The sequence below is a fragment of the Antedon mediterranea genome, chromosome 1 (genome assembly GCF_964355755.1).
Source record: "Antedon mediterranea chromosome 1, ecAntMedi1.1, whole genome shotgun sequence".
Lineage (NCBI taxonomy): Eukaryota > Metazoa > Echinodermata > Crinoidea > Comatulida > Antedonidae > Antedon > Antedon mediterranea.
The window spans coordinates 6,878,661-6,900,394 of NC_092670.1; the positions used below are offsets into that span (position 1 = coordinate 6,878,661).

The 21,734-nt window shown below is 33.6% G+C and overlaps 1 protein-coding gene across 1 annotated transcript in view; it reads left to right on the top strand.

The window, feature by feature from the left end:
* The first annotated feature begins 3,631 nt into the window (after positions 1-3,631).
* The window catches only part of LOC140050267 (uncharacterized), a 29,436-nt gene continuing 11,333 nt past the window's right edge, over positions 3,632-21,734 (top strand). The window contains exons 1-6 of the mRNA XM_072095388.1: positions 3,632-3,653; positions 3,822-4,106; positions 4,421-4,666; positions 18,432-18,594; positions 18,917-19,053; positions 19,349-19,594. Coding sequence (XP_071951489.1) covers positions 3,632-3,653; positions 3,822-4,106; positions 4,421-4,666; positions 18,432-18,594; positions 18,917-19,053; positions 19,349-19,594 — 1,099 coding nt within the window. The remainder of the gene's footprint in view (positions 3,654-3,821; positions 4,107-4,420; positions 4,667-18,431; positions 18,595-18,916; positions 19,054-19,348; positions 19,595-21,734) is intronic.

Sequence of the window (21,734 nt, forward strand, 5' to 3'; positions counted from 1 at the left end):
AGACTTTCTGGCAACATGCCTTTATGTTATTAACATAACAATTATTATATATATATATATATATATATATAAATAAATGAAAGACGCTAGTAAATTACCAACTGAACATTTTATTGCACTACAGGCTGTTTCATGAGTATGAACTCAATCTTCAGGTGCTTGGCTCTGAATGATAGTCACAAGTGAATACAAAAAGCTATAATGAAGTCTTAAGGCAAACTGTTTATGTGAACAATAGTATGCTAATTAGCAAGTACAACACATCTCTATTTCCTGGACAGTCTATTGTTAACCAAATTCTTATTATCTAAATTACTGATACTTTAGTAGAAACTTTCTCCTATGTCTACATGCACTGACTAATTCGTTCCTATGGTTAAGTGAGCTGGTTTCAGGCTTGCATATAATATAATACTTCTCTTGTAAGCATAGATTACACCGTTTGTTAACATTGGAATATGGTTTACACTTCTTTATTATTCGCCATTTAATGTTATACTTTATGTTATCATCTTTTAGCTTCCAGATGTACTGGCTAAGCGTTGTGCTGTTTTTGTATTTAACATTACGGAATGAACTATTGTGTGCGTTATATCTGCATTTAAATGTGTTTTCGGTTAGTCCGACATATGTTTCAACTTTATCATCATCATTTGTTGTTACTGTAGCCTGATAAACAACACCACTGGTTAGGCATTTCCCATCTAATGGGCATTCATTTCGACAGTTGCATTGCTTGATGTTATCACAGGGCATATCATTACGTAATACATTTTTGTTGTGGGCCGATATTACAGACCCTATATTAGGCATACAACTATAGCTGATTTTAATGGTGTTTCTATTAAATATTTTTCTTAGCTCATGGTTATGTGGAAAACATTCATCTACAGTCTTTAAGAACTCGTGCCCTATTTTGGTTTTCACGTTGGCACTGTAAGGCGGGTTGAACCAGATGATATTTCTTTTCCTTGTCTTCTTCACATTATTTTGTGCGCTGGTATTGGTCGGGTTGTACTTCAGATTGTGGTCGTATCCACTTTCATACAAGGCTTCTTGGTACGGTTTCTTTGATTCATTGAAAACAGTTTCATTCGAAGAAATGTTTGATAATCTTTTGTTTATGCCTTCAGGGATGTTCTTAATTATTGATGCTGGATGATTACTTTTGCAATGAACATAGCGTGGTTTGTTGTTTTCCTTTAAATAAGGCTTATAGCTTCCATCGTTGAGATTAAGCGTTACATCTAGGTAGTTTATAATTTTCTTATTCGCTTTGATCGTTATCTTTAGATTATGTTCTTTGAATGTGCTGCAGAGATCTTTTTTTATTTTTTCAATAACATGAGGAGTTTCATTAAATGCCGCGAGTCCGTCATCCCTGTACAATCCTATGTTATTACCGTACTTGGGCTCCAGTTTGGCTAGCAGAAACAGACCAATTAACTCGCATGTTTCAGCACCGTCGTAGCTACCCATAGTAACATCGAATGTAGTGTTCCTTTTGCACCAAGCTGTCTCGTCGTTGAATAGTAGTGTATTCTTGGCTTTGATTACTATTTCCCTTTCTTCCTCTGTAATATCGGTGAATTTTTTAGCAAAGTTGAGGGCTTCATTGAGAAGGTCCAAAGTTATCGAAGGATAAAATTCTGTTACATCAAAGCATATGAACAGATGATTTTCCTTATCCCGGATGCCTTTAAACCATTCTATCATGTCGTTAGTATTCCTCCACTGGTTAAGCTTGGTCTTACGTGCGATATGTTTGTTAACTCTTTCTAGGATGTGTTTACTTATCTTTCCTATCTCTGATTTTGAGGGGTTAATTAGTCTGCAAGTCGGCTTGTTTACAAAATTTTCCTTATGATTTTTCAGGGTTATAAAGGCATTACGTCTTCCAGTTGTTTCTATCCTGTCATCTAGCTGTAGTTCTTTGGCTATCTTAATTTCGTCTTTGGTTATACTATTTACAGAATCCGCCGGTGCTTTTTTGTATGTTTTTGTTATATTCTTTTGCAATAAGTCGTTATAATCATTCGCGTCCATGCGGTAGAAGTTATTTGATTTGTCTGCCGGTATAATTAGTTTGCTGTCCTGCTTTATCTTTTTCGCGTCTCTCTCTAGGTTTTTCTGAAACGGGCATTTATTATCTTCAAACTTGATATTCTGTACTAAATTAAGCATACTATTGTTCACATAAACAGTTTGCCTTAAGAATTCATTATAGCTTTTTGTATTCACTTGTGACTATCATTCAGAGCCAAGCACCTGAAGATTGAGTTCATACTCATGAAACAGCCTGTAGTGCAATAAAATGTTCAGTTGGTAATTTACTAGCGTCTTTCATTTATTTATATTTGGCTCTACATTTTGTATCGAGCACTTTCGCTTTCATGGTCTGCGTTAAATTCACCACGATTTATATATATATATATATATATATATATATATATATATATATATATATATATATATTATAAATCCAAAGGCAAATTACTGAAAAAATGACAATGCTGTGGGTATCAGTGGCTGGATCTCAATGGAGATACAAAAATAAAAAGCGAAAAGCTAAATCAAAACGATAAAGTAAACAGCCAGAAAAGTTAGCAGAGCTTTCGGGCAACACTAGCTCTTCATCAGTGCAAGTGAAGGAATTTGGATAACGTCATAGTATAAAGCTGGCAAGTGCTGCCTGGGTGGACAGGAATAAAAGAAATATAACAAAGGAAGCCAGGGTGGAGTCTGAATAAGAGTAGAAAACAAAGAAGGTAGCTTGGTAGAGATATAAACAATTTTGGAATGAGACTAAAAAACAGCTTAAATGGTGGTTAATATTGAAACTTAAATTTTGGTAGTAAATGGAATAATGTTACCGATCTGGGAGTATGTTCCTAATGTTAAGTCCAAAAGGTTTTAAGGTTTTGTGGTTTTAAGTAGTAATTCCCAGTGGTTTTCTTTGTCTTTGCGAGTTTTGTCGCTCCATTTGACATCGTGGTCTATTGCAATAACTCTGAAATTTGCAATCGACCAGCTGAATTAAAATGTACGGCTACAGGTTGATCAAGCTTTAATGTTTTGATAGCTGATCTATGTTGTATATATTTCTTGTCAAATGTGATCTAGTTTTACCTTTCAAAGGAGAAATAGGCAGGATGTACAATAATTTAAAACTCAGTAAATTAGCATTAAAAAGGTAATATAGTAGATCCCCTATTAAAAGACGCTAAAGACAAATTGTGCTGTGTCAATATGAATCTAGGGTGCGCATCAGAATGTGAAAACGTGCATGAGAAGGACATACACGTTGAACTCTGCCTGTCAATCTGTCGGCAGTTTATAAATAATAATGATAAATGAATTGGTAAATCATAGAATTATTAAGATGTGAAGTATAGTAAAACTACAGCTAATTAGGGACTTGAAATCAACACAAAAAGTGCACATGGTAATCGAAAACACTTTTGATTCAGAGGGCGAGCGTTGAGCAAATGAAACATTATTTTCGCAGGCCGGCATGGTTTATATATCCGGCCATGGCGGTACACAATAGATAAGGTTGCAAGGTTAATACGTGACGTAACAACAACAACAACAATTCTGGAAAGTGATATCCTACCGTGTGTGGCCCATCATGGTAAATCAGTGTGCCAAATGTGAGCACGTACCATTCAGAGGTTTCGGATGAAATGCATACGTGAAAAATTTAGTAGCATTAATATATAGAGAATTTAGTTTCTTTGTACTACATACATACTTTCTGTTTTTGTCTTATTTTCTTTTTAGAGAAGCCTAATATACTTTAAAATGTGTTTTTATATTAGATAATGAACGCCCAGTTATTGACTGCCCAACAAATGTTACTTCAAACAATTACAACCAAACAAGGTTTGGTTTAATAGTTATTAGCAAGGATGAAGGAAATTCACTTGCCACGGTGACCTGGAACCCTCCTGTGACAAGTGACAATAGCAATGGAATAGTGACTGTAGTGTCATCACCTTATGAATCAGGTGACATAATACCAAGTGGTGTTCACACAATCACCTTTACAGCAACTGACCCTACTGGAAATAGTGACAACTGTGATTTAAGTTTCCGGGTCCAAGGTACAAGGTTTTCAAGAATTTAGTAAATGTAATAATAATAATAATAATAATAATAATAATAAATAATTCAACATTTATTAGTTTCTATCATTGGTAAAGCAATACAATAAAAAGAGTGGTAATTTATAATGAGACAATACAAAAATACCATTAATAGAGGATCTTGCAAGAAGAGATTTCTTGTCACGCAAGACCCATATACAAAAATAAAAAAATAAATTTGTATATAATTATATATAAAATAAAAAGTCATGACAAAGTTTAAAGGTCTAGTGAGTACAATGATACTAAATGTTTTTTACTTTATTTTACAGGAGATTTCATGTTTGTGGCCAACGTTTTTCCTCCAGTAATGTATATGTCAAGTATAGGTTCCGGTAATGCCACATCTTTAACCTTTACTCCAGTAATTCAAAATGTTCAACTAACCAGACCAGCGGCTATTGATTATGATGTCACCACCTCAGCGCTATACTGGTCTGACGTCTCCACGTCTTCAATTGAATATTATTCATTTGTCACAAAACAACACAAAGTTTTAGTTTCTTTTGAAACCGGAGGTAAGAACAAATAATTATTTTCTATCTAGTAGGATAATTCATTTATAGTGTGGATTCCTTAAAAAAATAGGATTTCTTACCCAGTTATTGTTGGTATTACCAACAATAATTGGTTAAACTTTAGTTATTAAGCTAGCTAAAATAACACAATCAACACATTTATGATTTTGGCCTACTTGTGACCATCAGCAAATTTACAATTTTTATATGATACAGTCTGTTGATTTTGATCTTGTATTTTTGCTAAAATATTTCCCTAAACTACTCACTACAACGCATAGGCCTGGACATCTTTGTGTACATCTTCTTTAGTTGTAATAATACAAAATACTCTAGTTCCATACTACATTTATTGTACTAGAGAGTGCTCATGCTTTAGTAAGTTGAGACGATGATTATTGAAATTCTTTGCAATGATAAACATTTATAATAGGCATACACAATAAAGAATCTTTATTGATCAGATAGAAAATGTGTTTTTTAGTATAATCTCTGTATAATTAGTATTGAAATGCTTTGTAACGATGTACATTTTTTATAAACTAGAGGTGCGCCCTCTATGAAGTGTAGACGATGGATCTCGGAATGTTAAATATTGACTCGGGTAAAAACCTCGGTTACCATATAATTATTGATGTTTGCTTTTCGTAAAAATAAACCTAATCTGCTTGTCAGTGTCTTTTTTAGACTAATTAAGATGAGGAATATGACATTTTAAAGTACTATGTTCATTGTTGTGTTGATTCGAGGGAGACGGTTGTTTGTTGTAATATGGTGACATTTTATAGTAAAATAAATTCCCTAGGTATGGATAAATATAACACCGTAATTAATATAATCAACAAGTGATAAATACAGTAAACAATTTTATCAAAATGCTTGGTAAATTGTAGATCAATACATTCTACTACAAATATGATGTGGCGTTTTTTAGAGGAATGTCTAGGTTGAATATGTTCCAAATAAAATTTTATGGGAGAGGAGCGTTTATTCAAATAAATGCAGTAGACCTAATTGGTATAACCAATACATTATTTAGTTTAAATCTGGTAAAACGACCAAACACGACACATGACATGGGCCAACGCGCACCCCGGATCTAACGGCGGTACACCTGTATTCGTTATTTTTTGCAGTATGTTTTCATTTTGCATAAACTTCACGCGTGGCCTGTGAAAAAAGATCAATATGTATGTCACCGCCAATGGCAAACTTTGGATGGGAGCAAAAACTCGGAAGTCGCAAAGTGATTACATCAACCCGGAACTCAGTTATCGCGGACGGTTGAAAATCTACCGATGAAATCAGACGTTTTCTTTTAAAACCCTTTATAATATCTTCCTAAGAGAGAACATATCGTAATAGTAAACATTAATGTTATCAACTGTACGTTTCGCGGTACATATGAGATAGATAGGACAAGGTCAGACTGTATGGAGAAAATTTAGTGAAGGTACTGTGAACTCATAGAGACTTTAAAAACGGGTTACGGTAAGCTACTGAAGTTACCTAGTTATAGCGAAAGCATGATCTTTGTTACGAATAACGTTCCCTCATTTTATGAATATTGGAGGAACTCCATACATAGTTTTAAGAACAGAATTCATGACACTTATAATATAGTTGATATACTTCCACAATCCAACTTGCATCAGCGTTTGTGCAAATTGATATTTTAGGATATTGTAATATAACGATATACTGTTATATTTAAGAAATCGACCTCTGTATCGGAATTTAAATAGGTTCACAAACTTGACCCAGAAAGTCCAGAGGAGAGTTTGTCCAGATGTTTTAATGACCATTTAGTTTATAATAGAATCCCTAAAGAAAACACTTAGCTTAATTTTGTGACTTTTCCCATCGTTAAACCAGGAGTGACTGACACTATTTAAGTACAGATTTGACAGTGTCATCCATCACAGAAATACCTTATTATACCGTTAATCACTCCCACTTAAACACCCCTGGATCAACTTAGGACCAATCGTAACCCTCTAATATTACGTAGTGACATTATGCAAATGAACTGAGCCAATATACCCCCAAGTTTCAGAAGGGCCCAGACACACCTCACAGCCACTTCTTCAGAAGCAGACCTACACACTTCACACCTCACTGACAGCATCATTGATTGTCCGTTCCTTATCTATACTTATAGTTGTATATTGTACTGAAGTATTATACTGAATAAACAATATATGTGTTACGACAGTCAAGCGAGTTAGAGTCTTTCATTAGTACCTCAACAACGCAACATTATATTACATGGTGGAAGACCCAAATTTCATAAGGAACGGAGTGAGAAAACAAGAAATAAACACTTAACAAGACACGAAGACGAAGACGAAGACAAAAATAACCATATTTGTTTGAAAGGAGAGAAATTTACTTTGACTCAAAAGACAAGCTGAAATTATATTTGAATGAGATCGAGACAAGCAGAAATTTTATCAAATTATTACCATTGGATGAAGACAAAGAAGATAATCGAGGAAGACACAAAAGACAAGCTGAAATCATATTTGAATGAGATCGAGACAAGCAGAAATTTTATCAAATTATAACCATTGGATAAAGACAAAGAAGATAATCGAGGAAGACCCAAGAAGAATCAAAACAGAAGCAAGCGGACAAGAACTGTTTCGTTTGGACACTTTCAACTTCACGCCGTTTTTTTTCGATCGTTTTTAACATTTACTTTTTTTTGAACATTGATGAACACCTTTCGCATTTTTTTTTTAATTCGTTGTTTGAAAATTTGAACATTGATGAGCACCTTTAACATTTCTTTAATTCGTTGTTTGAACATTTAGACATTTTTGAACACTTTTTGCATTCCTTTAATTCATTTTTAATTGGATCCGAAGCATTTGGGGTAAGTCAAAACCATTTTGATTTTTGATTTGTAACCTTGATTGAAAAAGTGAGAGTTTACATATATATACACTAAATTGTTTTTGATATTTTGATTAATTAATATTATAAAGTATGGTCGACGTTGTTGATAACGAAGTAATTTTAAATGAGCCCGTCAATCCTCACCCCGTGCCCCACCTAAGACAAACCGATTTCCTTCCCAAAAGATATGACGGTTCCATAACCGATCACGACCAATGTAGTGCACATTACTTATCGTTTACCGACTACCTTGAGGCCCACACTTTAGAAAACCCTGTAAACAATGCCCAATTAATTAATGTAATAAGTATTTTTAAACGTAGCCTTCAGGGCCAAGCTAGACTCTGGATTGAGGGAAAGCAGTTCGATTCACTGGAATCCTTAAAAACCCAATTCATCAACAGGTTTAGTAAAAACAAATCAATCTATGCGCACATAAGAGAATACGATTCAATTACATACACCACTGGCGACAACGCCGAAAAGCACTTAACCAAAATCAAACAAGCCGCAGACAGAATTGGATACGCTGACCAGCAGATAAAGAATAAATTTATTTCGACCCTTCCACCAAAATGTAGAGCAGCTGTAGCCATGTCCACCCCAATCGATGCCACTATTGAAAATATCGTAAATAGCACACAAAATTACCTTGACCTTTCCGTAGATGATGCCACACGGGAAGTTTCATTCAATATCAATAAGGAAACAGATAGGCCTAATAGTCTCGAATCGCTCCAACATGAGATAAATTCTCTCAAGTTAGACATGGCCACAACAAAACGATCCCTTAATGATGATGCTAATAATAACAATTTATATGAAATACTTACAAACGAATACGCTGAATATTTATATAAATATAATAATAAAAATCAAATATTCATTGTTGGAGACTTCAATGGTAGAACAGGAGATTTATTGGATTATGTCAACAACGATGTATGCCCAATAGATTGGGATAACGAATTATATATTGAAGATGATGAAGATAATGTAAAAATTAGAATTAATGAAGATAACGTCACGAATAATTATGGCATAGATCTTCTCAATTTTTGTAAAGAAACGAATTTAAGAATTGCTAATGGTAGAATTAACCCAATGTATAGTAAAAGCTACACTTTCATAGGACAACAAGGCAAAAGCGTAGTCGATTATATATTGACAAAAGCTGATAACTTCAGGTACATAGAAGATTTGAAAGTAGAAAATAGAATAGAATCTGATCATATGCCAATTACGTTTCAATTAGGCCTACTAACTAAAGATAATATAAAAATAAAAAAATTAGATATTGAAAATTGTCCTAATCCTAAACAAACTAAATTCAATTGGTCAGAAACATTATCAATAAAAGATTACAATTTTGGGCAGAAGATAATAACATTCTACATCAGGAACAAGCCGGTTTTAGAAAGGGGTTCAGAACATCGGATAATGTATTTATTCTTAACACAATCATTAATAAATACCTAGGAAAAAAACGTGGGAAAGTATATGTTGCTTTCATTGATTTTAAACGAGCCTTTGACTCCGTAGGACATCAATATCTTCACATAAAACTAAAAAATTCATGAGTAAAAGGAAAAATGTTAAACGTTATTAATTCAATGTACAATAAGTTATCAGCACATGTTAAGGTCGACGGCAATATTAGTAATTCTTTCAAATGTCTAATAGGTATACAACAGGGTTCGCCACTCTCGTCCTTTTTATTTAATGTTTTTATTAATGATTTGAGTGAAACATTAAATGAGGGAGGCGACGAGCATAGAATCCAAATAGGAAATCTAAAAATTAATCATTTACTCTATGCAGATGACCTTATGTTATTTGGTGATACCGTTTATGGTCTACAATATTATTTAAACAAGTTATCTACCTATTGTACAAGATGGGAAGTAACTGTCAATGTTAACAAGAGTAATATTATGGTGTTTAAGAATGGTGGTAATCTTAACAAATTTGAAAAATGGAATTACAATGGAAATACAGTTGACATTGTCAAATCCTTTAAATATTTAGGAGTTGTTTTCAACTCAAATGGTAATTGGAATAAAGCCAAAGAATACAATTGTCAACAAGCTAATAAGGCTTTGTTCACATTAAAAGGATTGACCCATAGACGTTTTGGTAACCTCCAAGTTAATATATGGAACCATATATTTGATGTTAAGATTATGCCAATCTTACTTTATGGTAGCGAAATATGGGGTTTAAATGATATAACAGTATTAGAGAAAGTTCATCTAAGATTCTGTAAATACATTCTAGGAATAGGTAATTCTGCACCAAGTGTTGCAGTGAGAGGAGAATGTGGAAGATTCACTATCCAAATTCAAATTATCATTAATATAATTCGTTATTGGCTTAGAGTAATCCAAATGGATAATGACAAATTTATTAAACAATGTTATGATTTTCAATATAGAAAAGCTCAAAGAAATGAGCAATGTTGGGCCAATGACGTAAAACAAATACTATGAATAAATGGATTTGGTAACATATGGTACTCACAACAGGTTAATAATATATATACTTTTATTTCAAATTTTAAACAAAGGCTTACAGATATTGAACGACAGAAATTCTACGAAGATACTAGGATACACTCTAAACTCCAATATTACAAGCACGTTAAATATAAGTTTGGAATTGAAGAATATCTAACGAAAGTAACAAATTACAAACATAGACAAATTATGACTAAGATACGACTAGGAATTTTAGAATTAGAAATTGAAAAAGGAAGATGGAATTGTATAAATAGAAATGAAAGATTATGCAAATTATGTGCTTTACAATCAATTGAAGATGAATATCATTTCACTTTAGTTTGTCCATTTTATTCAGATATTAGAACTAAATATATGTTTTCCTTTTATACAAACAACCCAACTAAATTAAAATATATTTATCTTATGTCTGCCACAAATACTGATCTTATTGTTAAACTTGGAAAATATTTTATTTTTTTCATTTAAACGTAGAACAGAATTTTTAAACGCAAAGGCCATATATAATAAATGTTTCTTGGATCTCCAAGAAAGAATGAGAATGAGAATGAGATGATACTCGACGCTCACGTTCCCCCACCCGAAATTATATCCCAAGACGAAACCGAAGCCCAAGCCCATACAAACCCCGATTCCAGACCCCACCGACCCCAAGATATAGACAACCTCCCCCAACCTGTTATTACTGCGGGAAACCAGGCCATTAAGCAAGGCACTGCCGACAACAAAACCGCTCTTACGGAAACTATCCCCCGCCATACCCATACCAACAGTCAAACAATTACTACCCTAGCCACCAGCAGGATTTTTAAAAAGGGGACTAGATGCCGCCTATAATCTGGCCCCCCATACTAAATACGACAATTTTAAGGCAAAATACTTAGTGAATTCAGATAATATTGATTTGTTACTTAACGACAGAAATTACGTTAAAGGAAATTTACCAGATGGTAGAAATGTTTTAACTTTATTTGACAGTGGTTCAACTAGAACTATAATCTCACAATCGTACGTTTATTCCTCACTTTATTTATCGCGTTTAAAGCCAGTTAAAGTGAACACAACTAAATTTAGATTAGGTAACGGTGACTTCTTATATGCCAACCACTTAGTGCAATTCGAATTATTTATCCAAGGACACAAATTTAAAATTTCAGCATTAATCGTTAAAAATTTGACAGGTATTGACCTGATACTTGGAACCGAAACATTGTCTGAACTCGACGGTACTTTAAATTTTAAGGAAAACCCCTTTCGCATTAGACCAAAGATTTTTAGCTTTCGTCCTGTACACAAGATTTTTCTTAAACCCGGTGATACTAAAACAGTTAAATTAAAAGGAAGGGTTCCCGCATTCGTACGCAATTCTGATGTTGTTCTACATGCAACCACCCATATTTCAAAACTTTGTCCATCAGATATGTTAGTAAAATTACATAGAGGAGAAACCAACATTGATATCACTAACAACACAAACAGAAACGTATCTCTAAATACACATCAACCTATCGCGAGCCTTCACTTAACCAACCTTGTAACAGTTACTAATGACCTACCAATAGATAGAATAAAGTTGACCAATGACAACGCAAACAAGTACCCACATTTAGAACGTACAGACCCATTGCTATCTTTAACCGAGGAAGAAATAATTAGAAAACAAGTTGATTTAACAGACAGCGTTTTAACACATAGAGAAAAAGAAGATTTGTATAAAACCTTACAACAAAACAGAAACGCATTTTCACTTTATGGTGAACTATCTAGCTGCCCAAACTTCAATACATTTTTTATTCGACCATTTTCGACTTCGCGACAGACAAAGACAAACATGTTATTGAGGCCGAATTGAACAAATTAGTCAAACTAGGAATCTTAGCAGTAGGACACCAATCGTATACTTCCCCTGTCCTTCTTGTTTCAAAGAAAAATTCAAAAGATAAAAGAGTTGTCACAGACTTTCGCTATCTAAATTCCAGGATAAAACGTATTAATCACCCATTCCCATTATTAGCCGAAACTTTGAAAACAATAGGTAACGCTAATGCACAGATTCTTAGCGTAATTGATTTGAAATCAGCGTTCCACTGTGTACCATTAGCCGAACATGCCCAACAATATACAGGTATAGCTTCATATCATGGTGGAAAGCATTATTATTATAAGAGATTAGCACAAGGATTAAACGTTTCGCCAGGTATATTTCAAGCAAAGATTGACGAAATTTTAAATGAAATCCCAAATTCTAGAGAATTCTGTATCGCCCATCATGATGATATTATTTTATTTAGCCAAGACAAATTTGCTCATAAGCAGCACCTTGTTTCCGTTTTACAAGCCCTACAATTAAATGGTTTTAGAATTTGTCCAAAGAAATGTAAGTTATTCAAGAATAAAGTGCAATATATGGGACACACCATCCTGATTAATTCTTCAGGACACGCATGTATCACACCATTAGGCGACAGGTGTGCAGCTATCCGAATTTTGCCAGCCCCACGAACCCATAAAGAAACTAAACGATTTATTGGTGCAGTAAATTATGTATCCCATTTTTTCCCTCAAATACAATCAATTTTACGTCCGTTACACACACTCGCAAGCAAACGCCGAAAATTTGTTTGGTCTACTGAACACCAGAAAGCATTTGACGAAATTAAACAATTAATGGTTAAACCACCAACTCTTCAAATGCCTAGAAAAGAAGGTAGATTTACGCTATATAGCGACACTTCAAGAACCGCAACAGGTTCATATTTAACACAAACAGTAAACGATAAAGAACACATAATAGGTTATTATTCCAAAATCTTACCACAAGCCTGTCAACGATATAGCGTCACAGAATTAGAGTTATTTGGACTTTACATTAACGTTTCAGCATTTCGACACTTACTAAAGGGTTGCGAATTTGATGCATTCGTAGACCACTCAGCAATTGTACAAATTTGGAATTCAAAAGATCAGCCATGTACACCCCGTTTACAGAAACTAATATTACGATTGTCCGGATACATTTTCCAAATTGGTTATAAGAAAGGAACTGAATTAGTTTTAGCAGATTTTCTCTCCCGAGCCCCTCGTGATGACGATTCCGAAATTGATCAAGTTGTACCCATTGCATTTAATATTACAGAGACTGAATCTCTTAACCCGATTACAAACACATCTACTAGCAGACCAGTAACAAGGTCATACGCCAAGAAAATGGGAATAAATATACCTGACTTACAAAACCCAAACAAACGCCTGTCATTAATCAAAACCCAGTGACAACAAACACGCGACCTACACCTCAACCTACCGCTACACCACAAATAATCACGAGACAACAAACAAACGCACATCGATCACCGCCTATCATAACGCCACCTATCGTAACACCACCCCCAATACGTAATGTAAACATTCGACAACCTCCAGAGGAACGACTAGTAGACAAAAACAAGCAAAGCAAAGATACTACACATCGAAACGTACCAGTTGAATTGTATACATCGCCCAAACCACTAGTACCCAACATAACTGAATTTAAGTCAGCACACATCCCAAAACAACAAGACTTAGATAGATTAATGGATGTTATTCAAAGAAAGATAATTAGAGATTATAACCTCCCAGTAGATGTTAAACAATTACGTGTTGAACAAGAAACTTCACCATTTTTTAAGCCAGTTTACGATTATTTAGCTCATGATATCCTTCCAGCTGATACGAAAGCAGGTCGTGCAGTTCAGAATAAGTCAGAGCAGTACATATTGTGCAACGGTTTACTATTCCGTTTATTTTTCCAAGATAAAGGTGGAGAATTTGTATTGCAATTAGCTGTTCCTGAAAACTTAGCAGAGACTGTTATTTCTCAGTATCACGACAATTTGTTAAGTAGCCACCAAGGTACGATGCGTACTTACCTTACTATTAGGAAATTATTTTACATGCCCCTTATGTTCGAGAAAGTCAACAATTATACCCAAGCGTGTCTTAGATGTCAACAATTTCGTCCCAAAACCGATAAATTACGTCCTTTACACGATCAAGTACCAGCAACTTACCGTCCCTTTCATACACTCAGTCTAGATTTTAAGAGTATGCCAACTTCACCTTCAGGTTTTAAACATATTATGGTAGTATGTGATGAGATAATTAGATTTTTGATTTGTGTACCTTTGAAATCCATTGATGCCGAAACAATTTGTGAAGCACTAATTCAAAAGGTCATCAGTATTTTTGGACCCCCATCTCGTCTTATTTCAGATGCAGCAACCTCCCTTACAGGAAAATTATTAACACTATTATGTAACACCCTTAACATTGATAGGAAAATCATCAGCGTCCACAATCACGGTAGTTTACAAGTTGAACGTCATATCCGCACCGTATCGGACCTGTTAAAGGTCAACCTTAACCAATTCGGAACAGATTGGGTTAGATTTGTATCAACAACATGTTATGCTTATAACTCGTTTACATCCCCACATCTAGGAAACCACTCCCCTTACGAATTAGTTTTTGGCCGCCAACCTCCAAGTTTGACCTCATTAGCATTTAACCCTATTTCAGGATTGTCTCATTCCTATGAAGAATACTTTGAACATCTCAAGAAGAAATTTCAAAACATTTCACAGACAATGCTACAATTACAGCGAACACAACAAAACGTCCAAAACTCAAAGATTTCCCAACGCTTAGAAAAAAGTCCAATTTACTCAGTAGGACAACTCGTATATTTATACAAGCCAACATCATCATCACTAACGGCAAATTCAAAGAAAATCGCCGCAGAATGGGTCGGACCATTAGTAATTCATGAAGTACTAGACAGAACACACTACATCCTAGCGACGATTAAAGGAGAAATACTTCGCGACGTATTCAATTATAACAGACTGAAACCCTGTTTTACGAGAACACCCAAAGAACGCAAAAATTTTACACATCTCCAAAAACTTTAACAATTGTTGAATGAACCCACCGATGATAATAACGATAAAATCCAAAACACCATTAATGTAGTAAATGACGAAATCAATGTTGAATTTGTAGACGAACATGATAGGACACCAGCCCAATTGCAATCAGATACCCTTACACATCCAACTAAGATAGAACCCCTTAACTTGCAACCTTACATTGACTGTGTAGAGAATAACATGGGATTAGCAGCCCCATTCCAAATGAAAGAAGAACAAATCAAGGAACAAACTAATCTAATTATGACAGCACCTAATGATTCAAATATGACATTAAACCGAGGTAGATTTAAAGCAGGACATTTCCAAGTTTTAGTTTCGTATTCTAAACCGACTTCAGCCAAACGCAACACCGATAAAACAAAACACGAATCTAATGATCGCAAATTTTGGTGGGATATTGACAGATATAACGATACAGATAAATTAATTAAAGAGATCATTAATGATAAACAGATACCGATAAGTGGATCGCCAAAACGATTCATAAAACGTTTGTATAATGCAACGAATTACTGATTTAATTTTTTTTGCAAGATTATTTTTAAATTACGACATTTGCTAAATTAATGATAGCATAGTCTACGTATTTGATGAGATTTGTTAAATAATAATGTGATTTCAGTTAAAAGAGAATTGAATTTATGTTTAAGTATTGATTTTGTAACGAGTTTGATAAAGATTAATTTTGAATTTTGATGATCGATATATTGAGATATTGAAAAGAACGACAAGCATTTTGTAACAAATATTTTGAGTCGTTAATCTCAAGCATTAATTAATTGATATACAATAACAGGAGATTTTCTTAGTACTTTTAATTGTAATTTTGTTGACATTGAGTACAAAAGTCGAATTTGTCGACCGATTGAAATCGTAATTACATGTGAATATAAATGCTTAAATCGATAAAGTTGTGACGATAATGATATATTGTGGATAAGTTTGTGTCAACGGGACACACACATTTGTTTCTTTTAAAGTTTTAAGTGATTAAGTTTGACATTTTGATTTTAGGCTTATCAGCCACAGTTTCTTGAGTTTTATGTTTTGATTTGATGATTTATGTTTGAAGGCCATTAGAACGCGATGAGTTGTCGCACAATTTGATTGATGTATGTTCAATGTAACATACTATTTTTAAGTTTTGTATTTTATTTTTAACTGATTTATGTTTGATTTACGCGAATTTTATACCAAATTCATTTTTAATTTCATTTTTTTTTAAGAGAGAGAAGAGAGAGAGTGAAAGTGATAAGGTTACACTTCAGAGTCAATGGTTTTGGCTAACTCAATTTTTGCTTATATGTATAATAATGTTTTTTTCTTTTATATAACTTTAATTTTGCATGCCACTATTATAACCATTTTTATATTTTAAATAGATTAGAAAAAAAAAAAAGGGAAACAGAGGGATGTAATATAACGATATACTGTTATATTTAAGAAATCGACCTCTGTATCGGAATTTAAATAGGTTCACAAACTTGACCCAGAAAGTCCAGAGGAGAGTTTGTCCAGATGTTTTAATGACCATTTAGTTTATAATAGAATCCCTAAAGAAAACACTTAGCTTAATTTTGTGACTTTTCCCATCGTTAAACCAGGAGTGACTGACACTATTTAAGTACAGATTTGACAGTGTCATCCATCACAGAAATACCTTATTATACCGTTAATCACTCCCACTTAAACACCCCTGGATAAACTTAGGACCAATCGTTACCCTCTAATATTACGTAGTGACATTATGCAAATGAACTGAGCCAATATACCCCCAAGTTTCAGAAGGGCCCAGACACACCTCACAGCCACTTCTTCAGAAGCAGACCTACACACTTCACACCTCACTGACAGCATCATTGATTGTCCGTTCCTTATCTATACTTATAGTTGTATATTGTACTGAAGTATTATACTGAATAAACAATATATGTGTTACGACAGTCAAGCGAGTCAGAGTCTTCATTAGTACCTCAACAACCCAAACATTATATTACAATATTTAGGTTTTTTTTGTGAAACCAAATCAGGATCTTTACTCTGCTCTTCCACTAACCTGGACCGATTGAGAACTGTCGGACCGAAATCACACACTTTTGGGAGCTGTTGTTCAGCCTGGGCAGTGTGTGACTCGGGACCTGAGCAGACAGCCTCTTGGGAAACGCGATCCGTAATGTCTCCGTAAAAACTATCACATAAGTCAATACTCTCATCCTCATCTATGGTTTTATTTGCCATAGATCGCGTTTAACGGACATGATGGAAACACATGTGATAATTATTTCTCTAAACACACCGTGCTTTCGTCTTCAACAGGACTCTTGCACACAACCGGTTCTACTGTCACTCTGTCTCCGGCCAAATCATTCCCCAAAAGGAGTGTGACACCCCATACTGGAAGACTCGGAATGACACCGACAACAAAATCAAACAAAACTATATAATAGTTGATATACTTCCACAATCCAACTTGCATCAGCGTTTGTGCAAATTGATATTTTAGGATATTTAGGTTTTTTTTGTGAAATATTCTATTGTTAATTTCCTGGTGAATTTTTTTCATTTTCTGGTTTGTATGTTTTGTATGTATAATGAATATACTATTCGAAATAAAGGAAATGAATGGATGAATTGTGTTCAACTTTCTGACTATTATGGTCAACATGATCCAACCATTACAGGCTCCTCAGTGTGAAAACTAATCGATATGCCAAATCCTTTATTCCCTCCGGTATCATCCAGTACAACAGAAAGTCAAGAAGATAATTTTATCTTGTATTTTTTTTTTATGTTTTTATATGAAAGGTTTTATGCTATATTTGTTTTTATTGTGTTTTCTTGTTATTATGACGAGCAATGAATTTCCTTTTTGAGGATCAATAAAAGTTATCTTATCTTATCTTATCTTATCTTATCTTATAGTCAAACAACACTCCTAGATAGGCCCTACTTATTATTAACAATCTCTACTTCCTTTCCTTTAACGTATCCCGGAATCACAGTCAGCATTTTTTTCGAAAATCAATCCGCATTTCTTTTTATGTAATCGGTAAATCGAATAATTATAATAATAGAGAGGAATTGTTGTGAATAATAATTCCAACCATAGCTGAGTCGTCCGGAAGTGTTATCATTGGACAACTCGAAGATATCGACCTAATATCTGACGTGTCCTGAGTAAACAAAAAAGGTGCCAGTACGGTACCTTGTAAGTTATGTGAATTAATGTAAATACAGATTATCTGTGATGTGTGTGCCTAACCAGAGTATTAAGTGTATCGTAACTGTTTAATCTTTCTCATGTAAATTTTTAGAAAAGTTTATTAAATAATGATTTCCTAATTTGTGATTATAACATTTTATTTATCTCAGGGGTGTATGGTTTAGCTATTGATGGAATTGGAAATAAACTTTATTGGACAAGTACTTCAGAAGACAGAATTGAAGTAATAAATTTGGATGGAACGGACAGAACAGTTCTTTTTGACATGAAATTGGCTGAGCCACGTGCAATTAAAATAGACACAGTAAACGAGTATGTAATGGAATTAAATAATAAAAACTGGTTCGTTTTGTATCTTGTTTAACTCAATTTGGAGATAAACTGTTTCAATAAAAATTCCACTACGTTCTGAATGTCATAACATACCATTGTTGTAGATGCATCAACACGGCGCATTTACTATTGAAGAATGTTAATGTGTTTCTCTGAATGTCATTAGTGATAAAACATTGGCATCTTTCAGTATAAAATAAAATAAAACAACAACAATAGTAATAAGTAAGTAACAAATAGTATAGATCAACTTAAATCTTCATAAAGTAATTAGTAATTTAATTTGTTAATTATAAAAAAGATACTTGTATTGGACTGATCTTGGACCTGGAAATGAGATGATAGAGCGTGCGAAGCTAAATGACTTGAATGCCACTAGAACCGCCTTGGTGACGACAGGACTTATATATCCAAACGGACTTGTTTTATCAGTTCCAGGTAAGTTAGGAGAAACTATACATAATTATTGCATTGAGTCCAAGTGAAAAAATTAATTTGAAATGTTTTTTCAAGGAAAATTAATTTTAGTAATGGTAATAATAGCAATAGAGGATGGTTTAAACAATTTTTTTGTAAATTTTATTTGTGTAAACAGTTTAGTTTAGTTCGAGTGACAGACAAACAGAGAGACAAATAGATAGATAGATATTTTGTATAATTATATGCTTGTTGAAAAAAAATACCGAGATACAAACTATTTTGTACAACATGCCACCGTTCTATTATTTTGAAGATGGAAAGATGTATTGGTGCGACACAGGAACAGATAAAATTGAAGAAGCTAATCTTGATGGAACGAAGCGAACAACAATATTAGATGTTAGATATGGAACACACCCGTTTGCTATCGACATTTATAAAAACTATATATACTGGTCAGATTTGATTGCAGGCGTGTATAAAGTTAATAGAAGGACTGGAATATCATCAATTCAAAGTGGCCGACTTAATCAACCAGGAAGTTTATACATTTTTACTGGTAATACTTGTATTTGATAAATATTTTAAAAAATCTATTTCCCACTGCAAGTTCCAATATAATAGCATAAACAGTATATTAAACCGAGTTAAAATATTCTATATTTTGTTCTAAACATTACTCTTTGGACTAAAAATACGTTATGAAAATATTTGTTTTGATATTAGGCTTGACACCCAAGTAATATAAAACTGATATTCTGACTTAAACACTTGCTATAGTTTATGTAGACTACCTACAGCCACAGATTCTGGTATGAGTATGGGGAGTATGTATAGCCATACTAACCGCAGTTGATTTATTTTGATGTTCCGGTTCATAACTTTTGCATCTAAACCGTATAAAACCAATTGCTATTAATTCATTAAAAACGATAAGGGTTAATGGTTAATACTGAATTCAAGCATCTTATTATGTAAATATACCTGTATTTTAACCACTTTAAACACCTACTTTTAATTTTTACAAATGTACTTATATGTATATAACTGTTAACCTACCTTCATGGAGAGCGGACACGAATAAAATAGTGCTGCGGAAAGTGTCCTAAATCCGACCAAATTGGACTTTAATTACTAGTTATCGACCATATTGAGAATTATAGACGCACAGTCTCAACGAATTATATATTTTGTGATTTATTTTGCTCTATTTTACTGGTTTTCGTAATTTTAAAACCATGACTACCACCGAGGCCAGTAGTAGACGAACCCGCAGTAGCCAACCGGACCAGCCACCTGTAGAAAATGAGGTAAACATGCATACTTTGCATGCATTGTTAACCAAATTAAACGCTGATATGAACTCCCGGTTTGACGCGCTAGCGTCTCAAATGACCAAGGTTAATGCAGACATTAAAGGCATTCGAACTGAGATGCCCGACTTGGAGACAGTGGTGAAGCATATGGACAAATTTTCAACACTTAATTTATTTCATGAACTTCCCAACTGTTTAATGAACTTCCGTACTGTTTAGAATGAGAATCGTTTATTTTCCTTTATTTGTTGAACTACGCAAAGCCGGCAGTACTGTATGGAGTGAGAAACTGTAAATTGTTTGTATTTCCATTCTTACATTAAGTAATTATTTCATAATTTTTAAAATGCAAGTAGTATGAGATTTCATTGATTTTTCTATCTGTCCACACGTTAAATTCAAACATCACATGTACCTTTCCCCAGTAACACATTGTTCTTGTCCTCTTCGTTTTTCACTTTTTGCCTAGATAAGTATATGTGTTTAAGTGTGTATAATATGTTATATGTTGGCATGGTACTCTTTTTTTTACATATATATTTCATTATGCGTTATACTTAATGACCGATTACATTCCATTTTATATTATTCAAGTAAATGACTAACTATTGTAATTGCTGTTCAAAAGACATTAGAAGTCATCAGTCAACGATTGTAATATTTGTAACTCTTTTTACCATACACATTGTATTTATACCGATGTTAATGCTAATGAGGACTGGTTTTGTTTTCAATGTACTGGAAATGTCTTTCCTTTCAACCATTACATTGATGACGATGAATTTAAATTTGCTTTATTCAGTCTTAATAATACCCTTGAATATAATAGAATGTTAAATCTGAAATTTAATCCATTTGTCTTTAACGATGTGATAAATAACTATAATAATTTAATTGATTATGACATACCACATTCATGTTCTTATACCTTTGATCATAACATCTCAGCTACATGTGAAAAGGACCTTTCCATCTTACATATAAATCCACGAAGTTTCAATAAAAACGTTGATCTGATTAGCACGTTCCTCACTAGTTTAAGGCATACCTTTTCGATTCTAACTTTATCAGAAACCTGGTTTAAAGAAGATGGTTCCAATTTAATCCACATAGATAACTATAACTTTGTTAATACACCACGCTGTGGAAGAAGTAGTGGTGGTGTTGCTATCTATGTTCATAATACAATCTCATTTCGAATCCGGAATGATTTAAAATTAATTGACAAACCGTCTGAGCACTTTGATCATTCTGAATCTATCTTTATCGAAATAACAGTTCCCGGTAGGAAAAACATTGTCGTTGGCAATATCTATCGTGCTCATCGTACCAATATTGAAAAAAAATTTTATGATCTTACAAATTGTCTCACAAAAATTAATA